Source organism: Takifugu rubripes, chromosome 2 (assembly GCF_901000725.2).
Source record: "Takifugu rubripes chromosome 2, fTakRub1.2, whole genome shotgun sequence".
NCBI classification, from domain to species: Eukaryota; Metazoa; Chordata; class Actinopteri; order Tetraodontiformes; family Tetraodontidae; genus Takifugu; species Takifugu rubripes.
In genome coordinates, this window is record NC_042286.1 from 6567963 (window position 1) to 6588954 (window position 20992).

General features: G+C 46.3%; 1 protein-coding gene across 5 annotated transcripts in view; it reads right to left on the reverse strand.

Annotated features, from left to right (window-relative positions):
• The window catches only part of meis2a (Meis homeobox 2a), a 68624-nt gene that overhangs the window by 47420 nt on the left and 212 nt on the right, over nucleotides 1-20992 (reverse strand). For 3 of the 5 annotated variants that reach the window (XM_029828717.1, XM_011618561.2, XM_011618557.2), the window contains exons 2-8: nucleotides 19973-20809; nucleotides 19233-19459; nucleotides 17751-17892; nucleotides 17469-17519; nucleotides 17092-17142; nucleotides 16569-16718; nucleotides 8520-8634 (exon numbers count right to left, since the gene is read on the reverse strand). In XM_029828717.1, coding sequence (XP_029684577.1) covers nucleotides 8520-8634; nucleotides 16569-16718; nucleotides 17092-17142; nucleotides 17469-17519; nucleotides 17751-17892; nucleotides 19233-19459; nucleotides 19973-19984 — 748 coding nt within the window. In that variant the 5' untranslated portion in view covers nucleotides 19985-20809. Of the gene's footprint in view, nucleotides 1-8519; nucleotides 8635-16568; nucleotides 16719-17091; nucleotides 17143-17468; nucleotides 17520-17750; nucleotides 17893-19232; nucleotides 19460-19684; nucleotides 19902-19972; nucleotides 20810-20992 lie in introns of those variants that run through there. The other 2 variants (XM_029828725.1, XM_029828741.1) reach the window with 2 other exon arrangements.

The window sequence follows — 20992 nt, forward strand, 5'->3', positions numbered from 1 at the left end:
GGAAAAAAAAAACGCAATCATACTGTGCTTTAGGAAAGGGGCAAAGGGCCACAGCCAGTGGTGATGGTAGCCGGGGCCACGCATCTTTGCAACCACATATATGAACCCCGAACAACAAGGGGGTCCGCCGCATGCCTCTGGACCTGAAGGGAGCACGACTAATTTCTGCACAACAATAGGCCTGAATGGACGCCCACACAATGGCAGGTGCTTTGAATGGCAGCAGGGCCCTTGCTCCTCTCGCTCGCTCTGAGGTCTTGGGTTCTGGCTTATGTAACCTTTCATTTTCGACCAGGCTTCCTTTTGACTCATAAAGGAGGAAAAAGATCTCATGGCGGGGTGACTGGGGGTTGCGGTGGGAGACAGCCAGGTCTGTGGGGGTGCAATAAGGCTGTCTGTGTATGCTGTGAATCTTATCAGCCTTTCTTGACTTCTTCATCTCTGCCCTGTGTTTTTTTCCCACTTTATTCCTGTTTTTTTTTTCTCACAACAGCATTTCTGTTTGTTGTGTGGCTGCTGGGCTATCCTGTAGGCTGTGATGCAGTGGCTAAGGCAGCCCCCCTTACACCCCCAAAAACACCACCAACACCTTAAGAGCATTCTTTCCGGGGTCACAAGGTCATCCTTCACAGATGTCTCCTGCAGACACTCAGTTGTCTAAGGATTGCATCCCTGGGAGTAAGCATTCACACTAAACAATGAAGGTTTTCCCCTTACTTTGTTGCATTTTTCCCCCTTTTTTCCACCTCTCACTTTGCATTGTTTTATTTTTGAATCGGGCCATAGTCTGAGTGTACTTTTCCAAGGTGGACGGTTTTGTGCTTAGATAATGTAGAAAAGCTCTGGTTATCGCAAGATAGTGGTGCACTCATTCTTTTAAATGCTCCCTGTCTCCCTAAGTTTCCTCCAATTGTTCTAAAGGGGCCGTCAGCTCTGCCTGATGGCAGAGGGAAAGATACTTTTAGAGGTCTTTTTCTTCAATCAGTATGTTGCCAGGGGAGAAAAATGAAAACATGTTGTAACTGTCCCTCAATCCACACTGGGGGACTGATGCAAGGAGCCGTTGTGTAAGCAAGGCAGAAGTCAAACAAAGAGGGACCCTAAATGAACACAAGGGTAATATTTAAACTACATCCTCTCTCGCGCTGAAAAAAAAGCTTTCATTAAAAGGAAATCAGTTTCTGATTTTTAGGGGGCGGAGTGTGACGGCACCGTTGGAGATTGCAGTGTTTAACATGCAAGTTCTCCCTCAAAACATGGAAAAGTGTGTAATTGGAGCATTTTTTTTAAAAAAATGCAAGCAGAGAGCTAGCCTTGAATATCTTGCTCCTTTTCATCTTGCGTTCCCCAATTCCTTTGCTGTGCCTGCTATGCTGTTTTGCTTCCCCTTCCAACCATCTCTTCTATAGTCTGCAAATTGATAACCCTCTAAATGAATTATGTTAAATGCATAATGAAGGTTCGCTCAGCCTCAGCCCTGCAGCCAGCCAGAACTGAGCATCTTGGTTTGGCATGTTTGATTCGTTTTGTTGCACATTTATCCCCAGCCTTCTTTCAGAGTGTGCACTGCTTGGGGCATGTAAATAAGAAATTATCCTTGCTGACTAACATGGCTAATACCTCCTCTGGGGTAATCAAAAATTATTAGACGCTTGCTTCCAATAAACATTAGGGCTCATGGCAGGAACTACTGTCAAATCGCTCACCTCTGCCTGCTCCCCAATACCCATAAAATGGGCGAACAAAAGTGATCAGGTGTGGAAAAAGCACTCTGGCTACACGGTAACTGAGACTGCGGGAGTGCTATTATGCCTAAAAAAGCAGCCCTTGGCTTTAAGAGTCATTAAAGCATGTGCTAGAGTAGGAATCAGACTAGAAAATGAGCTTATCTTGTATAATGCCCTCAAAAGCTTTGCATAAACGTGAAAGATGTGTGCATGAAAATCAGGAGCGGAGAGGAAGAACTCGGATTGAAACACACTTTCTTTCTCATCCTCCCACTCTCTTGGATGGTGGTAGCACGGTTCAAGCACTACCTGTAGGGTATAGCTGCTCTGCTCAGTTCCATATGAATGTAAGCATTCGCGTGGAAACCCTGGTTTACAAGGGAGAAAACCACACAGCAAGTGAACAGGCAATGGCTGCCCTCGCTAAGCCACCCGACTCAACCGCATGTCGTCTTTTGGGAGGGACCTTTGCTGTGATGCGGTGTGGGATATTAGGGGGAGGAGAACTGGGAGGGTGGGGGAGGTGGAGGGGATTAAAGAGACAAGGGAGGTGGAAAACAGAAAGTAAAAGAGCACAAGGCCCATTGGTCAAACACAAAGAGGGAGAGAGGGAAAGGACATCTGAAGTCAGGGTTAAACTCCAACTAAGCACACCTTAAACGGGTCTGTGCTGGCAGTCAGGGTTTTCAGAGGTTCCCTGCAGGTGTGCTTTTGACAGACCTAGCCTCCCATAACCTCTCACTGGTTTAGACTGGGGCCCAGGGTGAGTCACAGAAGAAACTGGTGGCATCTTGCTGCCTCTGCCCACCCCCCCTCTCCAAATCTCCATTCTCTGTCTGTTACATTCACCCACGCATGCTTACACTCTCTGTAAACACACACGCAACCACACTGCCAGACAAGGGGAAAACAAATCTGGTGAGGACTAGAGCAATTGGATTATCACCTCTTAAGGGTGACTTCTTGGCTGACCCCCTTCAGGCTAGCCCGCTAAAACATGACAGAAAATTTCCTGGGAAAACATTTGCTCTTTAAAGAACTGAAGCACTGTCGTCCTCGTGAAAATACAGCGGCATCAATGGACGTGGATATACCCTTCAGGGCATGTGCTCAAATCCCTCTCAGTGTTTTTGTGCACTCGTCCTCATCGGCACATTCGCAGGAGTAATCAGCAGAGGGACACGGGAGCGTAAACTCGTTGGATAATGAAAAGATACATCAGCACGTCGCTCAGCCTTTGTTTGCAGTCCAGTTCAAACGTTTTACAATCGTACAATCACAATTCTCCAGCAGCATCTTGTTCTAGCTGCGTTTTAATCAATGCTCAAGATAGAAGGGCTGCGTGGATAAAAAAAAAAATACAGAAATAAAAGAAAATCAGTAAAAGAGACATCTGCGCCTGTTGCAGTTGGAATAAATCTGGTCACAGGCTGACCTAACATACACCAATGCTGGGGCACACCAGATCATGCTCGGGGGGACGGTTAAAGATAAGAACCAAAACAATCATCTAGAGCTATAGAATGGGGGGTTACCTTGTGTAAAGAGGGCCACATTCCTTGAAATGAACCTGACTCCATTGGCACTACTCCTCTCCTAACAGTGTGTCTGCATTTTCTGTTTTCATTTGTTTCCTTCCACAGTTTCCAAGAACATAACACAGGGTCAGACGAAAGACAGAGAGACATTAAAAAAGGGGGGGAAGAAAGAGCGGAAGGGAGGAAGGAAGGAGGGAGCTGAGGGAGCTGATCATTCTCTTTAATCACATTTTGGATGGAAGCCAGGTAGTCTGTGGTACCGAGAGCAAGACGGAGAGGGTGAGTGAGGAGAGGAGTGCGAGGGAGACAATGTGAGAGGGAGGATGAAGGAATGGATGGAAAGAGCTGGAGAGAGGGAGAAGATGAGAAGGGGACTTAAGGAAAAAGGGAGAGAGGTGATGAGCCTGAGAGCAGAGCCCCTTGAAGCAGTTTGAAGTGCTGCAGCGCTTAAGCAAGAGTACCAACATTCCCGTGCGTGTCTGTGTGTGTCTGTGTTTTTGTGCGCGTGTGCGTGAGTGTGTGTGTGAGGGAGAGTGACACTCATTCCCGTAAATGCCCAACAAATGCTGAATCCAGCAAGAATCTGGTGTTAGAGGAGAGACAGAGAGAGATCCATTTTAAAACTATGTGCATTAACTATACTTTTCCCCATAGATTAAGCACTCCACATGAATAATTTAGCCTCTCTTATGCTAATGGGATCATGAAAGTATCCCCTTTGTACACTGTTTTCTCCCCCTCCACAGCTTTCAACAATCGCCCTGCCCCTTCCCAACAACCCATCCGACAGCCTCGCTGCTCCGTCCACAGCGCAGACACGTAGCGACGGCGAGGCCAACGCGTGGCGCTGTGACTACAAGTGCCCGTGTTGGCTGATTGAGAAACACTCCCGCCGCTCTGTGCATTAAGCCTCTTTAACCTGTTTTCTGAGGAAACATTTACACTTTGCCAGTCAGTGAATTGCCGTACATTGTGAGGCGGATGCACCTCATGGCTGCACTTTGTTTAATGTTTATGTGATCACTATTGCCACTGAGTTGGCTTAGTAAGTAATTGGCCATCAGGGCAGACTGGTCCTCTTACGCGCTGGGATCGCTCCGCTGTGGAACTCCTTATTTGCTTTTGCCCTTCGTATTTCTTTAGACTTTCTAAAATGTTAGACACCCAGTTAGACACCCCAGTACGCGTTCCACATATGCGCACGCTCGTAACCTGGGCGATGTGCTGTGATTAGGCAAGAGCTGCGTAAAAAAACAACAACTTATCAGCGTTCAACAGCTGGGAGCGAGGGCCATGAAACAGCAGGGCTGGGGTCGGCTTTATTGTTTATCTGTTGTTTATGGGCCAGTGTTCAGCTTTAATTACAACACTAAATTAAACTCTAACAGGCTCTTAGAGGGAAGCAGCTAACACACGTACCTGTGCCTCCACACTCACTGTATTGTCCATGTTATGTACAGACACACGCCTCTGTGATCACTTGAGAGCCAGAATAAAGGCAACAGAAACATTGCAAGGGTTCCATCACACATTCTGTTTTGACGCCAATGTGCATTCCGTTAAGGTTTTTGTGTAGTTGAAGGAAGTGCAAAAGCCAAAATGTCAGATTTGACAGAACTTGATGCCGGGACTGTCAGGGCGTCGGGTTCCAACCAGGAGTGACCTCCTGCTCTGTTGAGCTCAGCCACACAAACCCTTGCTGAGTGGAGCCCCTGGCCAGGGCCATGGGAGCTCACAGCACTCCCCACGCACACACCATACCATCGAGCGCTGCCTCTGTTCCTCCCCTCCTCTCCATCCCAGCCTTTCTAGAGCTCTCTGGGGAGTCTGTCTATCCACAGAGCGTGGGGATTGTTCAATTGCTGAGAAAATGTACAAAATGCTCTCTCCTCTCTTTTGTTGAGCTATTCCATCTAGTGCGGAATCAACCAGTTGCTCTGAAAGCCCCCTTTGCTCTCCACTCAAGATGTCAACGTGGATTTGGTCCTCATGCATAGCTAATAATTACAATTGTGGACTAGAACTCAGGCATGCGCGCTCACACAGAATCGGGGTTGAGAGATTCGCGGTTCACGACTGGGAGCATTTGACCCCCCTCTTTATTTGCCGTGTCCAAATGTGCAGAGGATTTCAACACAGCGCTCCATCATAGCTTGGGTGTTTAAACTGTTACAGACGCGGGCTTGGAAAGGAGTGCTATCTGAAGGCACGTACATTCATCAACTTTAACTCCCTACAACTGATATCTCTGATGTTTTGAGATAAGTTTGGAGGACATCCAAAAGGCTTTGAATCAAAATGATGTGCATGAGGAGCCAATGGACTTAGTGCGTTGTGGGTTACCTTCTGAACTGTCTCCCATTAAAGGCTTGTATTTGTTTATTTTTCCAGAACATAGGGAGTCACTCGCTAAGATTCAGTAAGTGAGAGTGCAAAATTTGCCCTCAGGCTGATACTTCTTTTTTTGGGGGGGGTGGGAAATTCTGAGAAAGTTATATATATAAAAAAAGATTTTGGTTAGAGACTGGGGACGGGAAAAGTTAAAGATCTGTGCATTCTACTGAAACCCTTATTCACATGTATAAACCTTAACTGGCATGTTTTACTGACAGCTACTGAGCCCGCTTCACCTCTCTTTTACTGTTTGACGCTTAATTATTCCACGAGAGGTGCAACACACTAGTAGGATTGTTGTTTTGGCAGGGCCTCATACGCAACTTAAATATCGAGGAAGTGGATTTTTCTCACAGTGACCAAGCTAAGTTGCGTGTGCACTGTACAAACAAAACTTTTTCAGCTGTATTTTATTGCCAATACACCCAGTTGGGAAAAGCCTTTACCCTTTTTAGAGGAATGATGTAGCTGTAATATATTCACCACTGGGATTTGTGCGAATTAAATATTCTGAGGTGAATTTTTTTTTTCAAGCCACGGGGTCACAAACAAAACACCTATCAACATGGAAGTGGGCAGGAGAAAGTTGATGTTTTTCTTGGCAGAAGCCAAAGTGTTTCTCACCTACTCACTGCTCCCTCTCCCTCTTCCTCATCTATTCAGTCTATCCTCAACTGATCCACAGCGTCACCCCTTTTAACAGAGGCCAAGCTGTTAAAGACCCCATTACTGAAGTGAAGCGCACATTTCGCATTTCCTCTGCGGACCTGAAAGTGTGGAGCACAAATTTTATGTAGAAATATATTGAGATTGGAGGCGAGTTCATGTGTGGAGTGGAGTGCCGTGGAGGGAAAGGTGGAGAGGTTGGGGAGAGAAGGCTCTGTCAGAATGGAAGGGCCAGAGTCGGGAGCCAGCGAGCGCTTCAAGCGTTAACGTAATTGAAAGAATGTGAAAAATGAGGCAGCGAGGCTCCCGAGCGGAGCGAAAGGTCAGAGTATGCCTCACACAAAACAACTGGCTGGAGGACGGCCTCATTAGACCATTAAATCAGCTGCCCTCTGTCTTTTCTCTTTTTTTCCCTCACTCTGCCTACTTTCTCACCTTCTTTCACCTCAGCACCACAATAGCCCTTCCTCTGCTTCCTTTCAAAGCGCTGCCTTTATTCCACGCTACTTGCTCGGCTTTCAAAATAAAAGGCTGCACTGCTTGTACCATTTAGCGCTCTTCAGTTCAGGTCAGACTCGGGCCCTGATCTAGTCTTGGCCCATCTTGGCCCGGTGCGCGGTGCTGTACCGTAACTGTCTTTGGTCTGTATTGATCTGCTGTTACTGGATACGGTGGGGAGAGGAGTCGATAAGTGCTCTGTGGATTACAGGTCACTTGTACTTATGTGTGTAAGATAATCAATAGGCAGTGCATTTCTTTCTCTGGTGGCCCCTCCCCTCTGTTGTTCTTGCAGTCTCCATCTTCAGCACTTGCTCTGCAAAGTATCCTCCCATCTTCTGCTACTGCCACACAGTTTTTTTCTAATAAGTTATTGTGAAAACAGTACACTAAATAGTCCTTTGTCCTACTGAACTGACCCTGCTCTGGCCACCATTCAGGAAAAATGGTTGCAAAATATTGCACATCAGTTGATTATTTTGTGTTAACATTGCTGAGCAGAGGCCTAGCAATAATCAACCTGCCTGAGAAACAGCCTGTGATCCAGCTGGTCCTCGTATGGCCGACCACAGAGGTCTGCCGTGGCCCTTGGCCTGTGGTCAATAACGTTTCAAAGGCTAAAACTGGAGCAGTTTCTGTCTGAAGAGGAGAGGATGATTTAAACAGCTTCACCACAGACACTCATCCCATCGATCCATCTGATCGCCTATTGGCAAAACCACAGATCTGAAGGAACGCAGCGCACAGCCTCCCGCAGTGAGCGCAGCCGCTTTCGACTATCAGAGGGGTTCTGTGTGATGAAATTTCATGCAAAAGCATGGACACTGCCAGAGGGTAGATATACGGATACAGTACATACAAAGGTCCACATAAACACACAGGCACTGCACCGACAGTGTGTGAGACCTCGGCGTGTTCAAAGGGAGGCCGAGAGCTCCTCATTTGCTCTCCTAGGACACGCAAGAGCAACGTTTAAGGAACAATTCCAAACCCAAAAAAATATATTGATACTTGGCCTAACCTCTAAATTCAATAAATAGCATACGCTTTGGAGAATTTGCACGTCAAATTTGATGTGGACCATGACAAAAACACAAGACAGACGGCTGTGATTTGCTCGCGCTGTCTGTAATAAATTCAAATGCATTTGTTTTGAAATGCATTATTGCTGCTTGGCAGGTCATGTACGAGATAACACAAGGCTCGCTGAGACATAATTAGGAGCCGTTGTGCGAGCAAAGTTAATATGCTTTAAACGCAAACAAGAACTGGCAGGAATATACTATTAATCACCAGCTTTTGTTCAGCTCCGTAAATAGCAACATTTTGGAAGGAGAGTTACAGGCACTGACGCTTGCTTTCAAGTGCAACGGGGGCTGAGAATGTTCATTTTTAGGTGTGACTGTGTGTTGACATGGATGCCACTCAAAAAGCAGGATAATCCAGCGCGTGAGAGGAAGGACTGGGACGTCTGTGTAAGGATGTGCCATCCATTCACTGTTGATCACACTTGAGATGGGGTTAAAGTGTTGGCAACTCTATTCAACCGTGATGATTAATATGTTCTGCATGGATCTGCGCCCGCATCTACGTGCATTTATGTGTTCACGCTTGAGCGCACGAATATATGGAGTGCTCCTGTGGTCGTGTGTGTGTGTGTGTGGACAGTTGGTGCCAATTTCTATGTAGCACTCACCTTGCTCACTGCTGTTGTCGCCGCTCTGTGAAGCGTGTCCCCCGCTGGAGGGCCCCGGTGTGCCGGCTGAGTGTGTGGAGGTGGCGTCATCGTGGTCTCTCCAGGAAGCTGGGTTCTGAGGTTTTGAGAGGAGAGAAAGCGAGCGTGGGATCCATCCATTCGTCCGTGCATCCATCCACATTCCCGACCAAACCGCAGACCAGGAACGGGAGAGAGCAGGAAGGGGGGGGGGGGGGGGGGGGGAAGGTAGGGATGGAGGAAAAAGAGAAAGACCACATGAGTATGCTGGAAAAGTGAGAGTGCCATCTGTAAGCGTCGCCTGACTGAGTGAGGATCCCTGGCCTGCTTCCATTATCTTGGCAAAGGCAACGAGTGCTGCCGCTGCTTTCCAAGCTGGTGAGCAACAAAGGACGCCGCCAAAATCAAACCCGGGGTAGAAGGAAAGCGATGCACGACAGCAGCTGGCAATAAGTCAAAACACTCTAATCAAAGTGTTTCATCAATGCACGAGAGCAAAGCAGACCGCCGTTAATTTGCCGTTTGATTTTGTGTGGAGCGCCCGTGAGTAATTGTCTAAACACATATGGCAGGGCCCAGCGGAGTTCATTTATACCATGACCAATTGAGACTTCCGTGGCAAGTGAGAAATATCAAGGTAAGAAGTCCAAACACGCCACAGCCACCATTAATCACTGCCACTGTCAGAAATGAAAATAAGATATGACAGTGAGTCTCCCTCTAATCTGCCAAAAATGTGCACACACCCTCTCAGACCTGCAGGAATACACTTACGTGCACACATGCTAATGACATAATAGAGCAAGAAGTATAAACACAAATGCACATGCACTTACTTTTGTATATACAAGGCCATGCTGATTCAAAGTGTTAAATATCTGCTGGCAAGCTACAAAGAGAGGTCCATAAACAAATAGGAAACTTTAAGGATTTGTTTTTCTCTTTTTTCTTCCCTTCCCTTCCCTTCTTCTGGGCTCTTTTTCTCTCCATCTCCTCCCCTCTTTCCTGGTCTCTCAAGGTTTACCCTGATCAGGGGGGGACAGGATTTTCTACTGTACAGGAAGGGCTTTATCAGCGCCACATGAAGGCAGGCTAGAGGTGGAATTTCCTCTGCCATTCAGCCGCTGGTAAAACAGAGCGATCGCGTCACTGCCGCAGACTCAATCCGCCTAAGACATCCTCTCACACAAGGTTGATACAGCTTTTGTGGCTCACAGGAACTCGGGGCCAGTCTTTCCCAATTTAACCTGTCACCTGAGTCCGATGACAAAATGTTGGCCAACGAGAGCCCAGAGTCGTCTGGGGCCGTAGGAACGCGGCCCCTTGAGTGGAGCCCAAGCCAAACAAACACGAGCCTGCACCAAGGCTTCCCACAAACCTCAACCCACTTCTCAGTTCCCGTTCTCTCTCTCTCTCTCCCTCAAACACATATAAACACATATACATACAAACGAAAGCAGAAGGAAAATTTACGTGCCACAGAATATTCCAAGAAAGAGAACGCTTTTACCATTTCTGATGACTTTCTTTTCCTCAACTTCTGCCAGAGAGAAGATCCGCCTGCCTGCCTGCCTGCCTGCCTGCCCCTGTGCCTGCCTGCCCCTCTGCCTGCCTGCCTGCCTGCCTGCCTGCCCCTGTGCCTGCCTGCCCCTCTGCCTGCCTGCCTGCCTGCCTGCCTGCTTGCCTGCCTGCCTGTGTTGGTGTCCCAGTCAGAGTGAGCTGTACTGGTGGAGGACAGACAGGAGAAGGCCTGGAGACCAGCGGAGGTTTGCAGAGAAACAGAGGCTATAAGACAAGCAGCCGCTCAGCTCCCCTGGGTGCACAGTCCTGATTTGCTGTTGCCTGTACTGCTGCGGAGGCGAGGCTGCCGTGATGCCTGTGAGCGAGGCCCTTTTATCTGCTAAGTTTTTTTGGAAAGGGGCTGTTTTCTCAAACAGCTTGAGGCTGAAAACAGCAGACAGAAACACACAAGGCCCTTCAGACCCTCCGCTCCACTCAAGGCGCTCTCAGCGTCAGCTGTTTGCCGGATGGCAATCAGATAAAGAACCTGGAGAATAATCCAGAAGAGGGGAGAGAAGACAAGGGGAACAATAGGCCATGCGTGGGTTTAATCCCAGGCCGGTGAGTGGAGGGAAAAGTGTCCCTGCTCTGAGGGAGGCCACTGATTGTGATGCGTTAACTCTCAACAACTGATCAGCACATGCTGGACTCTAATTCATGAGAACAACATCTGTTGCTGTAGCACTTTTCTATTCCCAACAGTGTTCACTAAGTAAAGTCACCAAGCGGCAACCCAAAGCAGATTAATTCTCTATTTGTAAAATAGCACAAACAGAAAAGTGGACAGGAAAGTCCTAGACTTCCAATGTACATAATGTATTTAGGCAGAAAAGGCTGCTGCTCCCAGAGGAGAACATGACCGGGTTCTACTTGCACACAGTGAGGCAGTCAATGCCAGCAAGATGCAAAACAAACCTGAAAAATCCTTCCTGTTGCTCTCTGGTTCACATGTACGCTCCCTCTCTGTCTCTCATCCCTGGAAACGGTTGCCAGCAACGACCAAGGCCCGATTTTAATGCAACAGCTGAATCGATAGGACTTAATTTAGCTATCATTGCAGAGTGATGTGTCATTTTTAATGGTGCTGGCACTAAATTAAATTCAAAGACGCCACGGCTAATGGTGTTAAAGGGAGTTATATTTTGCTACTGTAGGTTTAATAGGCCTGTATGCAGGGAAATGGAAAAGACTATGTTAGTTATTTTACCAGAGGGAAAAGGACAACGGCTTATATGACCTAATAACAATCACCCGGTGGGTCCTCGGCGCAGTAAACACGCAGCAAATATCTTTGATCAGGCACACAGCAGTCCTTTAATATCTGTAAGTCATGTCTCATTTATAATCCCGTCTGCAAAACACCACAACAAACACCACCACAAAAGCGTTAACTTTCCAAGCTCAACAAGGTGACAAAAGGAACAGTCTTTCCTCTGCATGAATAATTTAGTGTGCTTCTCAAAGGGTGCACCGCACAACGCAAGCATTTTGTCTCAACCCTCGTGGGTCTGATAAAGTTCAAACAAGTTGGAAATAATAAAAAAAAAAAATCGTGTCGCCCAAACAGTCTCGCAAAAAGAAACACACACGCGAAGCAAAAGAAAATGCAAAAGGAAAAAGGAAAGATCCTCTAGACATGTGACTATTCCCTGAAGCTGCGTATAATTAGGAGTCAAACATGGTTCGGTCCATGCTCTTCACTAATTGTGTTAAAGAGCAGTGTTACCATGAGGAGGAGGAGGAGGAGGAGGAGAAGAAGGAGGAAGGGAACGGTAGCAAGCAAACACACACTCATACAGACACGCACACAATAGGACTAGATTGAGAATAAGATACAAAAGAAGCACGGTCTCTGGGGGCAGCCTTTTCTATTTGCCGGGGTTAGCAACTGGCAGCTGATAATACAACTTGTAATTAATATAAAAGCAGGAGACAATATGGGAAGGAAGGCTCGTGGTGGAGCCAGGCCACAGGAGAGCAGGAGAATTCTGCCGGCTCCTCTGCTCCTGTCCCCTGTTTCTCATTTACAAACACCTGCCTGGCACAATCTCACTTCACTCCACACCACATCCCTAGGAATTTCAAATAAAATTGAATTTAGCAGCATCATTGAATTTGCCTGAAATTCCCCTGGAACCTGCAGGGAAGTGGAGAAATCTGCGGCGTAAAGCAGGCTGCTGAGGGCCAACCCCGTGCGTGTTGTACAGCGAAGAGCAGCATCAGGGATCCTGTGCTCAACATGTACGGAAATGCTGACACGCCAGAAGTACAGTGGACCATAAATCATGAAGCCGGTTGACATTTCAAGGTACATCGTGCCACTTGGAGTAAACAGACAGAGAGAAAAAAACAACTCCCCCTCTTTTTGTTGGGATGAGCTTGTAATTATACACGCCCGCTCCAGTGAAGAGTAGGTGCAACTCTATTGAACAGCTGAGCATTTACAACACCCTCAATTATCCAGAATGTAACATGTGCCAAATTTAGCAGCTAATAATTCGCAACGGCGTGTCTCGGCAGAGAAAAGGCATCCGCTGATTGCAATTCAATTTGAAAACTTTCTCTCGGGCAAAAGCACTTTTGTAAAAGATTAGATGCAATCGCAAACGTGTGTTTTCACAAAGACGAGATTAAATGACAAATGAAGGGGCAGGATCCACAGTTTTCGCCGCTCAGGAGAATGACAGAGCCCTTTCAAAATAAGACATGACATACAGAAATAATAAGATGTCTTCCCCTTGCGGCAAATCCTAAAATACAGGCTGGAAAATAAAGACAGTAACCACCTACGCTGTATAAGAAATCCATGTAACGAGCACTCTAATGAGGATATTTACTGAATTTAATTAGAACCTAATGCTATTTTGCATGACCAATATTAACCATGCATCGTATTAATAACAAAAATGTGTCTTGCGTGAGAAAATAAGTGGAATTGCTGCAGCAGGCTGCCGGGTGTAACTACAGTGGCAGCTCAGAGTACGTCCGTACCGAATCTAACGACACAATGTTTGAATACATGTCAGCAAACATGCATGTAATGATCCTGAGATGACTGTACAGCAACTGTGTTTTATTGCAGTCATTTAGAGCATATGTGCAGTTAAGGGAAGGGGTGGTGATTGTGGAGGGGGTCGTCGGGAGGACTCCACAAGTGGCCTTCGCCTCTCTCTCACCACGGTAGTGATGATTAGACATGGCTGCCAACAGTGCCTCCTGAGTGCCAGTAAAACAGGAAATGCTCGGCCAGATGTCCCCGCTGTCACGAAATAATTGCGTGGAACGGATCGCAGCTAAAACTGCGCGGGAAGAGCCAAACTTGTTTGAAGTAAAACACCAGCAGCTCAACAGGCCGGCCCAGCCCGCAGGCTCGCGGTAATACCGGCGGAAAAAAGCGCGCCTACGCTGTGCCCATAGTTACCTGCGGAGCAACCATCTCCACTTATAGGTGGAGATGAGCCGTTGGCCGGCTCTCCTGACCCCGTGACATCACCACGTCCAGCCAATGGCTCGCAGTCTGCACCAGAGACTTAAATGTAAACAAAGGGAGCTTTTCTCCCTCCTTTCCAACCATGCAGAGTAAAGATAAGCTTCACCACAACCTCTACGGGAACCGCTATCACTCCCCAAGGAAAGCTCTCGCTAAAACAAAGTAGCGGGACCTGCAAATCCTACAGAATGTCTCCGCAACAAATCTGAAAACTACGCGGTAATCCAGAGACGCTTTCAGAGGCCAAATGCATATGAGGAAATGAAAAGGCTTTCTTTAAAATGTGAGCTTCAGTGAAGGAGCGCCACAATAGACACAAAGGCTAATTCATTAGAACAGATAATATTCAGACACTGTTAATTCTATTTGCCTCCCTAATTGGATGTAGCAGAGGAGAGACAGAAATTTTATTCATTAATTAAAAGACAAGAGAGGAAACCGCTGTCACACACTAGCCAACCATTTACGATTTTACAGCGCTGCGTGGTTTTTTCTCCCTCCTTCCATCATGCTTTATGTGTAAGACAGAATTTTTTTTTCTAAATCTTTTAATTGAGATGAGGTTTATCTGAGGAAGGACGGTGGGGTAGGAAGAGCCAATGAGAGAATGAAGGACTCGCGCTGCTCCCTTTCTATAATAATCCAATCATCCGTAAGACAGTGCTGCATTTAGGTGTAAATAAGAATTCACAGTGCTCTGCTGTCAGGTAGTAACCATAGAGAATGTCACCAACACCATATATTTGTGCATATGCATACATTACATACATACATACATGCATAAAAACATGCCTCCTTCACAGTGAAGAGCCTCATCATCTCCAGAAAAACCAACTTTCACCAAATGAGATGTAGCCCCGGGCTATACATTAAAAATGCATATCAGAGCAAAGAAAAATGGATGTGAGAGATTCCAACTAAATAAATTAGCATACCTAACTATCAGAACCACCTTCCACTAGAAGCAAGGACAGAAATGAATAATAAAACAGAGGCAAACACAAATGAATAAATAAAATAAACAAGTCAAAACAAGTAGGACTGGGGTTCTTTTTCACCTTTTTTCTAATATTCCAAACACATATTGGGCAGGAAAGGCCTCTTTAATGAGGTATGAACGCTGCAGTTGAGGAAATGAACACGCTTCAAAGCTTTTAGCTGAACATCCAACAAATTAACTCTGAACTATTTTCACTAAGGCGTCGTGAAGCACAAGAAATACAGCATTTCTTCATTAACGTCTCCATGACATGAGGCACTGAGCTGACTCAGAGCTCCAGAAGTAAACAAGTGTGTGTGCATGCGCGCGTGTCTCTGTCTGTGTGTGTCTGTGTGTGTGTGTGTGTGTGTGTGTGTGTGTGTGTGTGTGCGGGGGGGGGGGGACTTTTTTGTCAAATCAACTCAGCGGTTAGATGTAGTTCCTCACAAGTGACATAAATCTTTCAAAGCCTAAATAGCCGATGAAGTGGTCAGGCCAGCTGACTCCAGGATAAATGCTTTGCCCCCTGTGTTTACTCACTTTACTGGCATCTCCTTATTTTCCAGATTATCGCGAATATTTCCCACAAGTGTCCTGATGACAAAGGCTGGTGTCTGAGCAGCGCAGCGCCGGTGGAAATTGGCTTGAGTATCAACCATCTGCCATGAAACTAAACAGGCCAGTTTATCTAATCTCTACAATATAAACAACAGCATGCCTCATTTCTACACTCGGCTCGGACGCGCGCAATATTGTCTTTTCTGACCGTTTTCTCGGTGCAACATCCGTAACGTGGTGTTGGACTGGGCCTGTGCGGTGTGGTGCGTGGCTCCGGAAACGCCTTTCAGAGGGAATCAGGCCTATAGCCAGACCCAACAGATGCAGGGTGGTGACTTTGCATAACACTTAAATCTGCTTTAATTCCTAATAGGCTTGGCCTTGAGCTGAGATATTAACTAGTCACTTTGTTACCCCCCTCCCCTCCACCAAAACATTAGTTTTATCGCAGATGCGCACAAGGCAATAATTCACCTATATGAACTTTATGATACACTGTCAGCTGAACAAGAGTGTGTGTGTGTGTGTGTGTGTGTGTGTGTGTGTGCGTGTGTGTGTTTAATTACACTAAAAATGCACGATTTAAGCCAAAGAATTGATCTTCAAATTTAAAGCTCCTGTACTTCAGGTGCATATAATTGAATTCAGCATTATGGAGCCTCCAGTCATAAAATGGAGAACGAGGGAGAGGGGAAGTGCAGAGGGAACCACGCAGCAATCAATAGGAAACAATTAAACACATTAACATCAGGGGCAATGGAAGGCCTCCAGACGCGCCATCCTGCGCCATGTGAACTTGCCATTGAAGGCATAAGCCTTCAGCTGTGAGATCTATTTCAACGGGCTACCACTTTCTCCACCTCTGCGGGTAAAAAAAAAAAAAAAAAGAAAACCCTCTCCGCTTTACGCACAGGCCATATCCAGCTCCCACAGCCCCAAATATAAAGCCTTTTTCTTTTTAAATATTAGCCTAAAGCTAAAGCTTAGCGCTGATACCCTGCTTTAACGGTAAACCCGCGTAACAGATAATTGCCTGACTTTTTTCTTTCCTCCAGCGTGCAACTCTCCGTAATGCACGGCAGCAGTGACGCGCGCGCGCACACACACACACACACGCATGCACACACACGCAGACACACGCGCGCGCTGGGACGCATTATGCACACATGACTGCCCCTAATCAAAAGACTAAAACAATAACTCTGTCTATTGTATCACATCTAGCTTTTGACCTCAGAACATCGATCGGCACATTTTCCTTGCAGAACACAGCCTGCTCTATTTACCGATGGCACAACAGGGTCACGCACCGAGCACAGTGGCAGCAGAGAACTTGGCGTCTAATCTCATTTTTATACGGACCGATTATTCACTGGGAAATGCGTTTGCGCACGCAGGCGCTTGGAAACCAGCACAAACACGAAGGAGAAGCTCGGTCACTTACGTGATCTGCGAGGTTGGTCGAAGATCCCGAGAGTTCTTCGTGATCCGATTTCGAGCTACCATCCCGTTCGTCGATTACTAGATCTATTGGCATTTTTCCTTTCAAACAGCTGATGTACCGGTGGCAAAAATTGTCGCAGAGCTCGTGCACCTAGAAAAACAGAGGGAGGAAAAACACCTTTTTTTTCTCAGGATGAGGAAACGTTTCAGCCAGTCCAAGAATAACTCCAATTAAGGGGGCATTATCGGCGGCGAGGAAACAATAGTCAAATTGTTGCTGTGCTTATTATTCTCCTGAGACTGAGCAACAAGTCGAACGACAAAAAGCAAAAAGCAACACGCCGTCAGCTGGGTGTAATGAACAGGTAAAACTATATCTGCTGATCGATAACAATCAGAACCGTCATCCCAAAGGTCTAACTTATTTTATACGCGTGGTGGGCTACATAAATTTGCATAATTCATTAATTATGTTGATATATATGTACACACACACACACAAATATAGAGTCATACATACATACCTTTTCTAATTCCAAAAGGTGAAACCGTAATACTTGTATGGCTTGTATCATCTGCAAGAGAGTCAAAAAGGGCTAATTAATATTTGTTGTATTTTATTAAATATTTTACACGCTGTCCACTCAGCGTTAATTATTTCAAAAGTTGGCATTTGCACAGTCCTTCATTCCTGATGAATTAAATAAAAAAAGTTTGACCGGTGACAGCGGCGACTGTGGCCGCGCAGCTTCACATGCAAACCGGATCTGACATTTAAATCATACGTTCACTTCAATGCCGCCTAATGTTGCGCACAATCGTGAGCGCCGCTGAAACAAGGACGGGTGCAACCGCAGCGTCGCGGCAATTATGAAGACAGAGATGTCAGAGTGTGGCTTACCAAATTGTCCAGCTCTGGATTTGATGAAAATAAAGGTTTTTCTGCTCGGACCTAAAATAGCGCAAACGTCACCGTTAGTTTGGCACAAAATAAAATTGTGCATCAATTCACATTCTAATATGTTGCAGGATGGGGGACGTTTGAAACACACACACACACACACTCTCTCTCTCTCTCTCTCTCTCTCTCTCCTCTGCTGCTAGAAACAGAAACTTTTAAAGCAGAGGCTGCATCCGCCGCAACAGTCCCAGATATCTGCGTGACATTTGCGTTCAGAATAACCTGTTTGGCAAAGACTGCGATGTCCTCGTTGAAGGAGTCTGAGGAGCAGACGTCGCCTCCTGCCACACCGGGCTCCCTCGGAGTACACGTCGCCAACTCACACTTCTCAAAAACCAGCGCGAGCAGTGGGAATAATGGGTGACTGCAAGAAGGGAAACACAGTCTGAGCACAGGCTGCTCACCGGCTCCACTGCAAAAAATGTCCGCATGCACCCTGCGTCTCTGACCAGCCCCACACGTTCCTGACTGCGAATACAACATCAATTATTTTAATCCATTTTGTTTTATTTAAACTGTTTTCTCCGAGTTTATTAAAACAAGCAGCCACCTTGTTAAAACAACCCCCCCCAAAAAAGGACAGTCAGATAATGCAAACAAGAGCCGGGATGAAAGTTTTCAGTTTGCAGCATGAATAAATGCATCTGGAATATTTTATTTCCTAGCTTTGGGATATTTAAGGGATTAAGTCCCGGTCTGATATTAATCGACTTGTTGAGGCTGGCATTTCTTGCAGTAGGCTACAAAATAAAAACGGCTGGGACGTGAACGCAACTTAAAACAACACTGGGGCAAATTGAGGCAGCGCGTTTACAGTTTAAAATCAAATAAACTTGTTCTGAAAATATTTTTACAGAAATGCATTACATTGCACATCATAACGATGCAAAAGCGTGAGGAGGTGAATAAAAAACTAGGTATCCAAGCTGCGCCAGGAGTCATGCAGGAAAATAAAATTTAAACGCGTGATTATAAGACAAATGTCGTTTCTTTCATGAATTAAAGTAAAATTAAACTAAAGACGGTGATGGGACGCGTGAGCAGAGCAGATGAGGATTTGCTCCGCACAACACCCGAGATTATAATGATACACACTGGGATTATAACTCTTTCTATGAAATGGGCAGGTTTCGGAAGACCCTTTTCAAAGTCGTGCCATTGTCTCTGTGGCGTCTCTTACGCGCTTTAAGAATAACCTGATATAAAATATAATTACACGTTCAGATTTTAACGCGATTTTTGTGTCCAGGCAGCATGAGAAAACACCAGATGAGTTTTATGGGCAGCCACAACACTGCCGGACTATTCCAAAACGTCGCCCTGATGAAAATTATAATTAACGCAAACTTTATACGGTTTAATTTTTTTTGGTTTATATTTGGAACTCGCCCTTTAGTTTGTTTTCGTGCAGACTGTGACCTCTGGGCTCGGAATGCGCGCAGCGAGACTCCACATTATTTTATAGTTTGTAATTCAGGCTCAAGGCTTAGTCCTACTTCTACAATGCGTCTAAAATTACACATCAACAGAACTCCCCTGACCAAACAATGGGGACCAAAAAATGACGCCCGCTCCGGCACAAAGCACGACTCCCAGTTAGTGGCCGGATAGAAACTTCTGCAAACCAAACTGGAGTAAAATAGGAAATCTAAAAAAAAAATTAAAAAACTTAGGTGTAGGCTCTTCGGCTCGGGCGACCCTTACCCGTAAATTGCATCTTTATCCCGCTTTAAAACGTCGTTGACAGCAGAGCCCATGCTGGTGGGCATAACGTTCGGATGGGGAGCGTGGGTGCCGTAGTGCTGGCTGGAGTGCAGCGGCGGTCCGTGGTTCAGATGGTGGACCTGGGGAAGCGGCCGGGGAGCATGCGGGTCCCCGTACATCGACGCCGTAACTCCGTCCATCCCACCGTAATGGGCCAGCTCATCGTACTGGGAATGAAATCAAACAAAAGTCAACACGAGCTGCCCGGTAACTTATAAAAAAAAAATAAAATAAGAAAGAAGAAAACAAAACAAGTGTGTAAGGAGCACAAAGCACGCCGTCTCATTCTGAACCTACGCAGCGGAAAAACAAATAAGCTGTTGCGCTGAAAACGCGCAGCGCCGACGCATAAAAGTGCCACATATGAAATGTGTTTAATGGTTTGCCATTACCAGAAACATTATAATTCGGGTTGCTCCGCGGAGGAAAGTTTGGTGCGAAGGAAAAGAGCGAATTAGTTTGGAGTCTCCCGTGGAAAAAACTGCCCCGCGACTGGTGGAGGCTGTCGGCAAAAGCAGGGGCTGTCACTTCAGCTGAAGAGCAGGGGCGCTGCAAAAATGTCAAATACGGCGGCTTTGATAGGAATACTTTGTAAATCTGCCACCAGCCGACGAGAGGTTATCGATAGCAGGGCCTCCCTGTGGATCTGAACAGGTAAGTGTAGGAGATTTAAAACCTACCCTTTGCGCCATCAGGCTGCGCTCCAATAAACTCCTGGATCTGTCGTGTGTTTAATATCCCAGTCCCGGTAAGAAAGTCAGCTTTCAACCAACTTTGCGAATTCTCCTATTCGCCAGTGTGGCTCAGTTGAGACCGTTGCATCGGGGAGTTTTTTTTCTCAATTAGTCTCGTTTCCCCTCTTTCCTCGGCAAAAGAAGAAAAAATGCGCCAAAGTGAGGGTTACAATCGGCCCATCAACAACCTGCATGTAACTAAACTGTCGTGTCTCATGGCTTTTTGCCACTCCAGCTGTCAATCAAAGCCAGAGGTTGTCAAGGTAATGAATGAATGACGGTTGGTGATGATGTTCGAGAGAAGGACGAATCTTTTTAGTCCGTTTTCATCCGGCAAGTCCGCGTTTCCTTTAAAGCTTCCAGATCGCTATCTTGTTTTATTATCACTCTTTCTTTTAAAAAATGGAGAAAAAAGAGGCAGCAGAAATTGCGATTGCGATTCGGATCTCTCCTTTCTTCCCCCCGTAGGTATTTCGTCTATCTGGCGAAACTGAGATGAGTGAGTGTCAGCGAGTGTTGGCAGGTTGGCTGCTAGCTTGCTTATAGAAACAGAGTCAGTTCGCAGCGCTGAGCGGTGGGCGAATGAAATGACGGATCCCGGAAGTAGCGGTGGCCATAGCCAGTCCTATAGCAGCTCCAGAAAAGAGAGAGGAGAGACCAAATCTTGTGATATGCAGAGTGTGTGCGAGGAACGGGGACGGCTTCAACTCCACACTGGGGGTAAAAAAGCCAAAGCAGCACAGCTCCAACTCCCACCCCAATTCCGCCTCGCAGAGACGAGTCCTGTAAAGAAAGAGGAGCAGAGAAGAGTGTGTGAGGAAGGTTTGAAGCAGCGCGCACACTTTGGCGGCCATTCATCACATAACACACGACACCGAATCATGTTTTAACACAAAATGACGCACATAAACTTTTACGCACGGATAAACAGCGAATGCGTAAAATTGCAGCCGGCGCGTAAGTTAA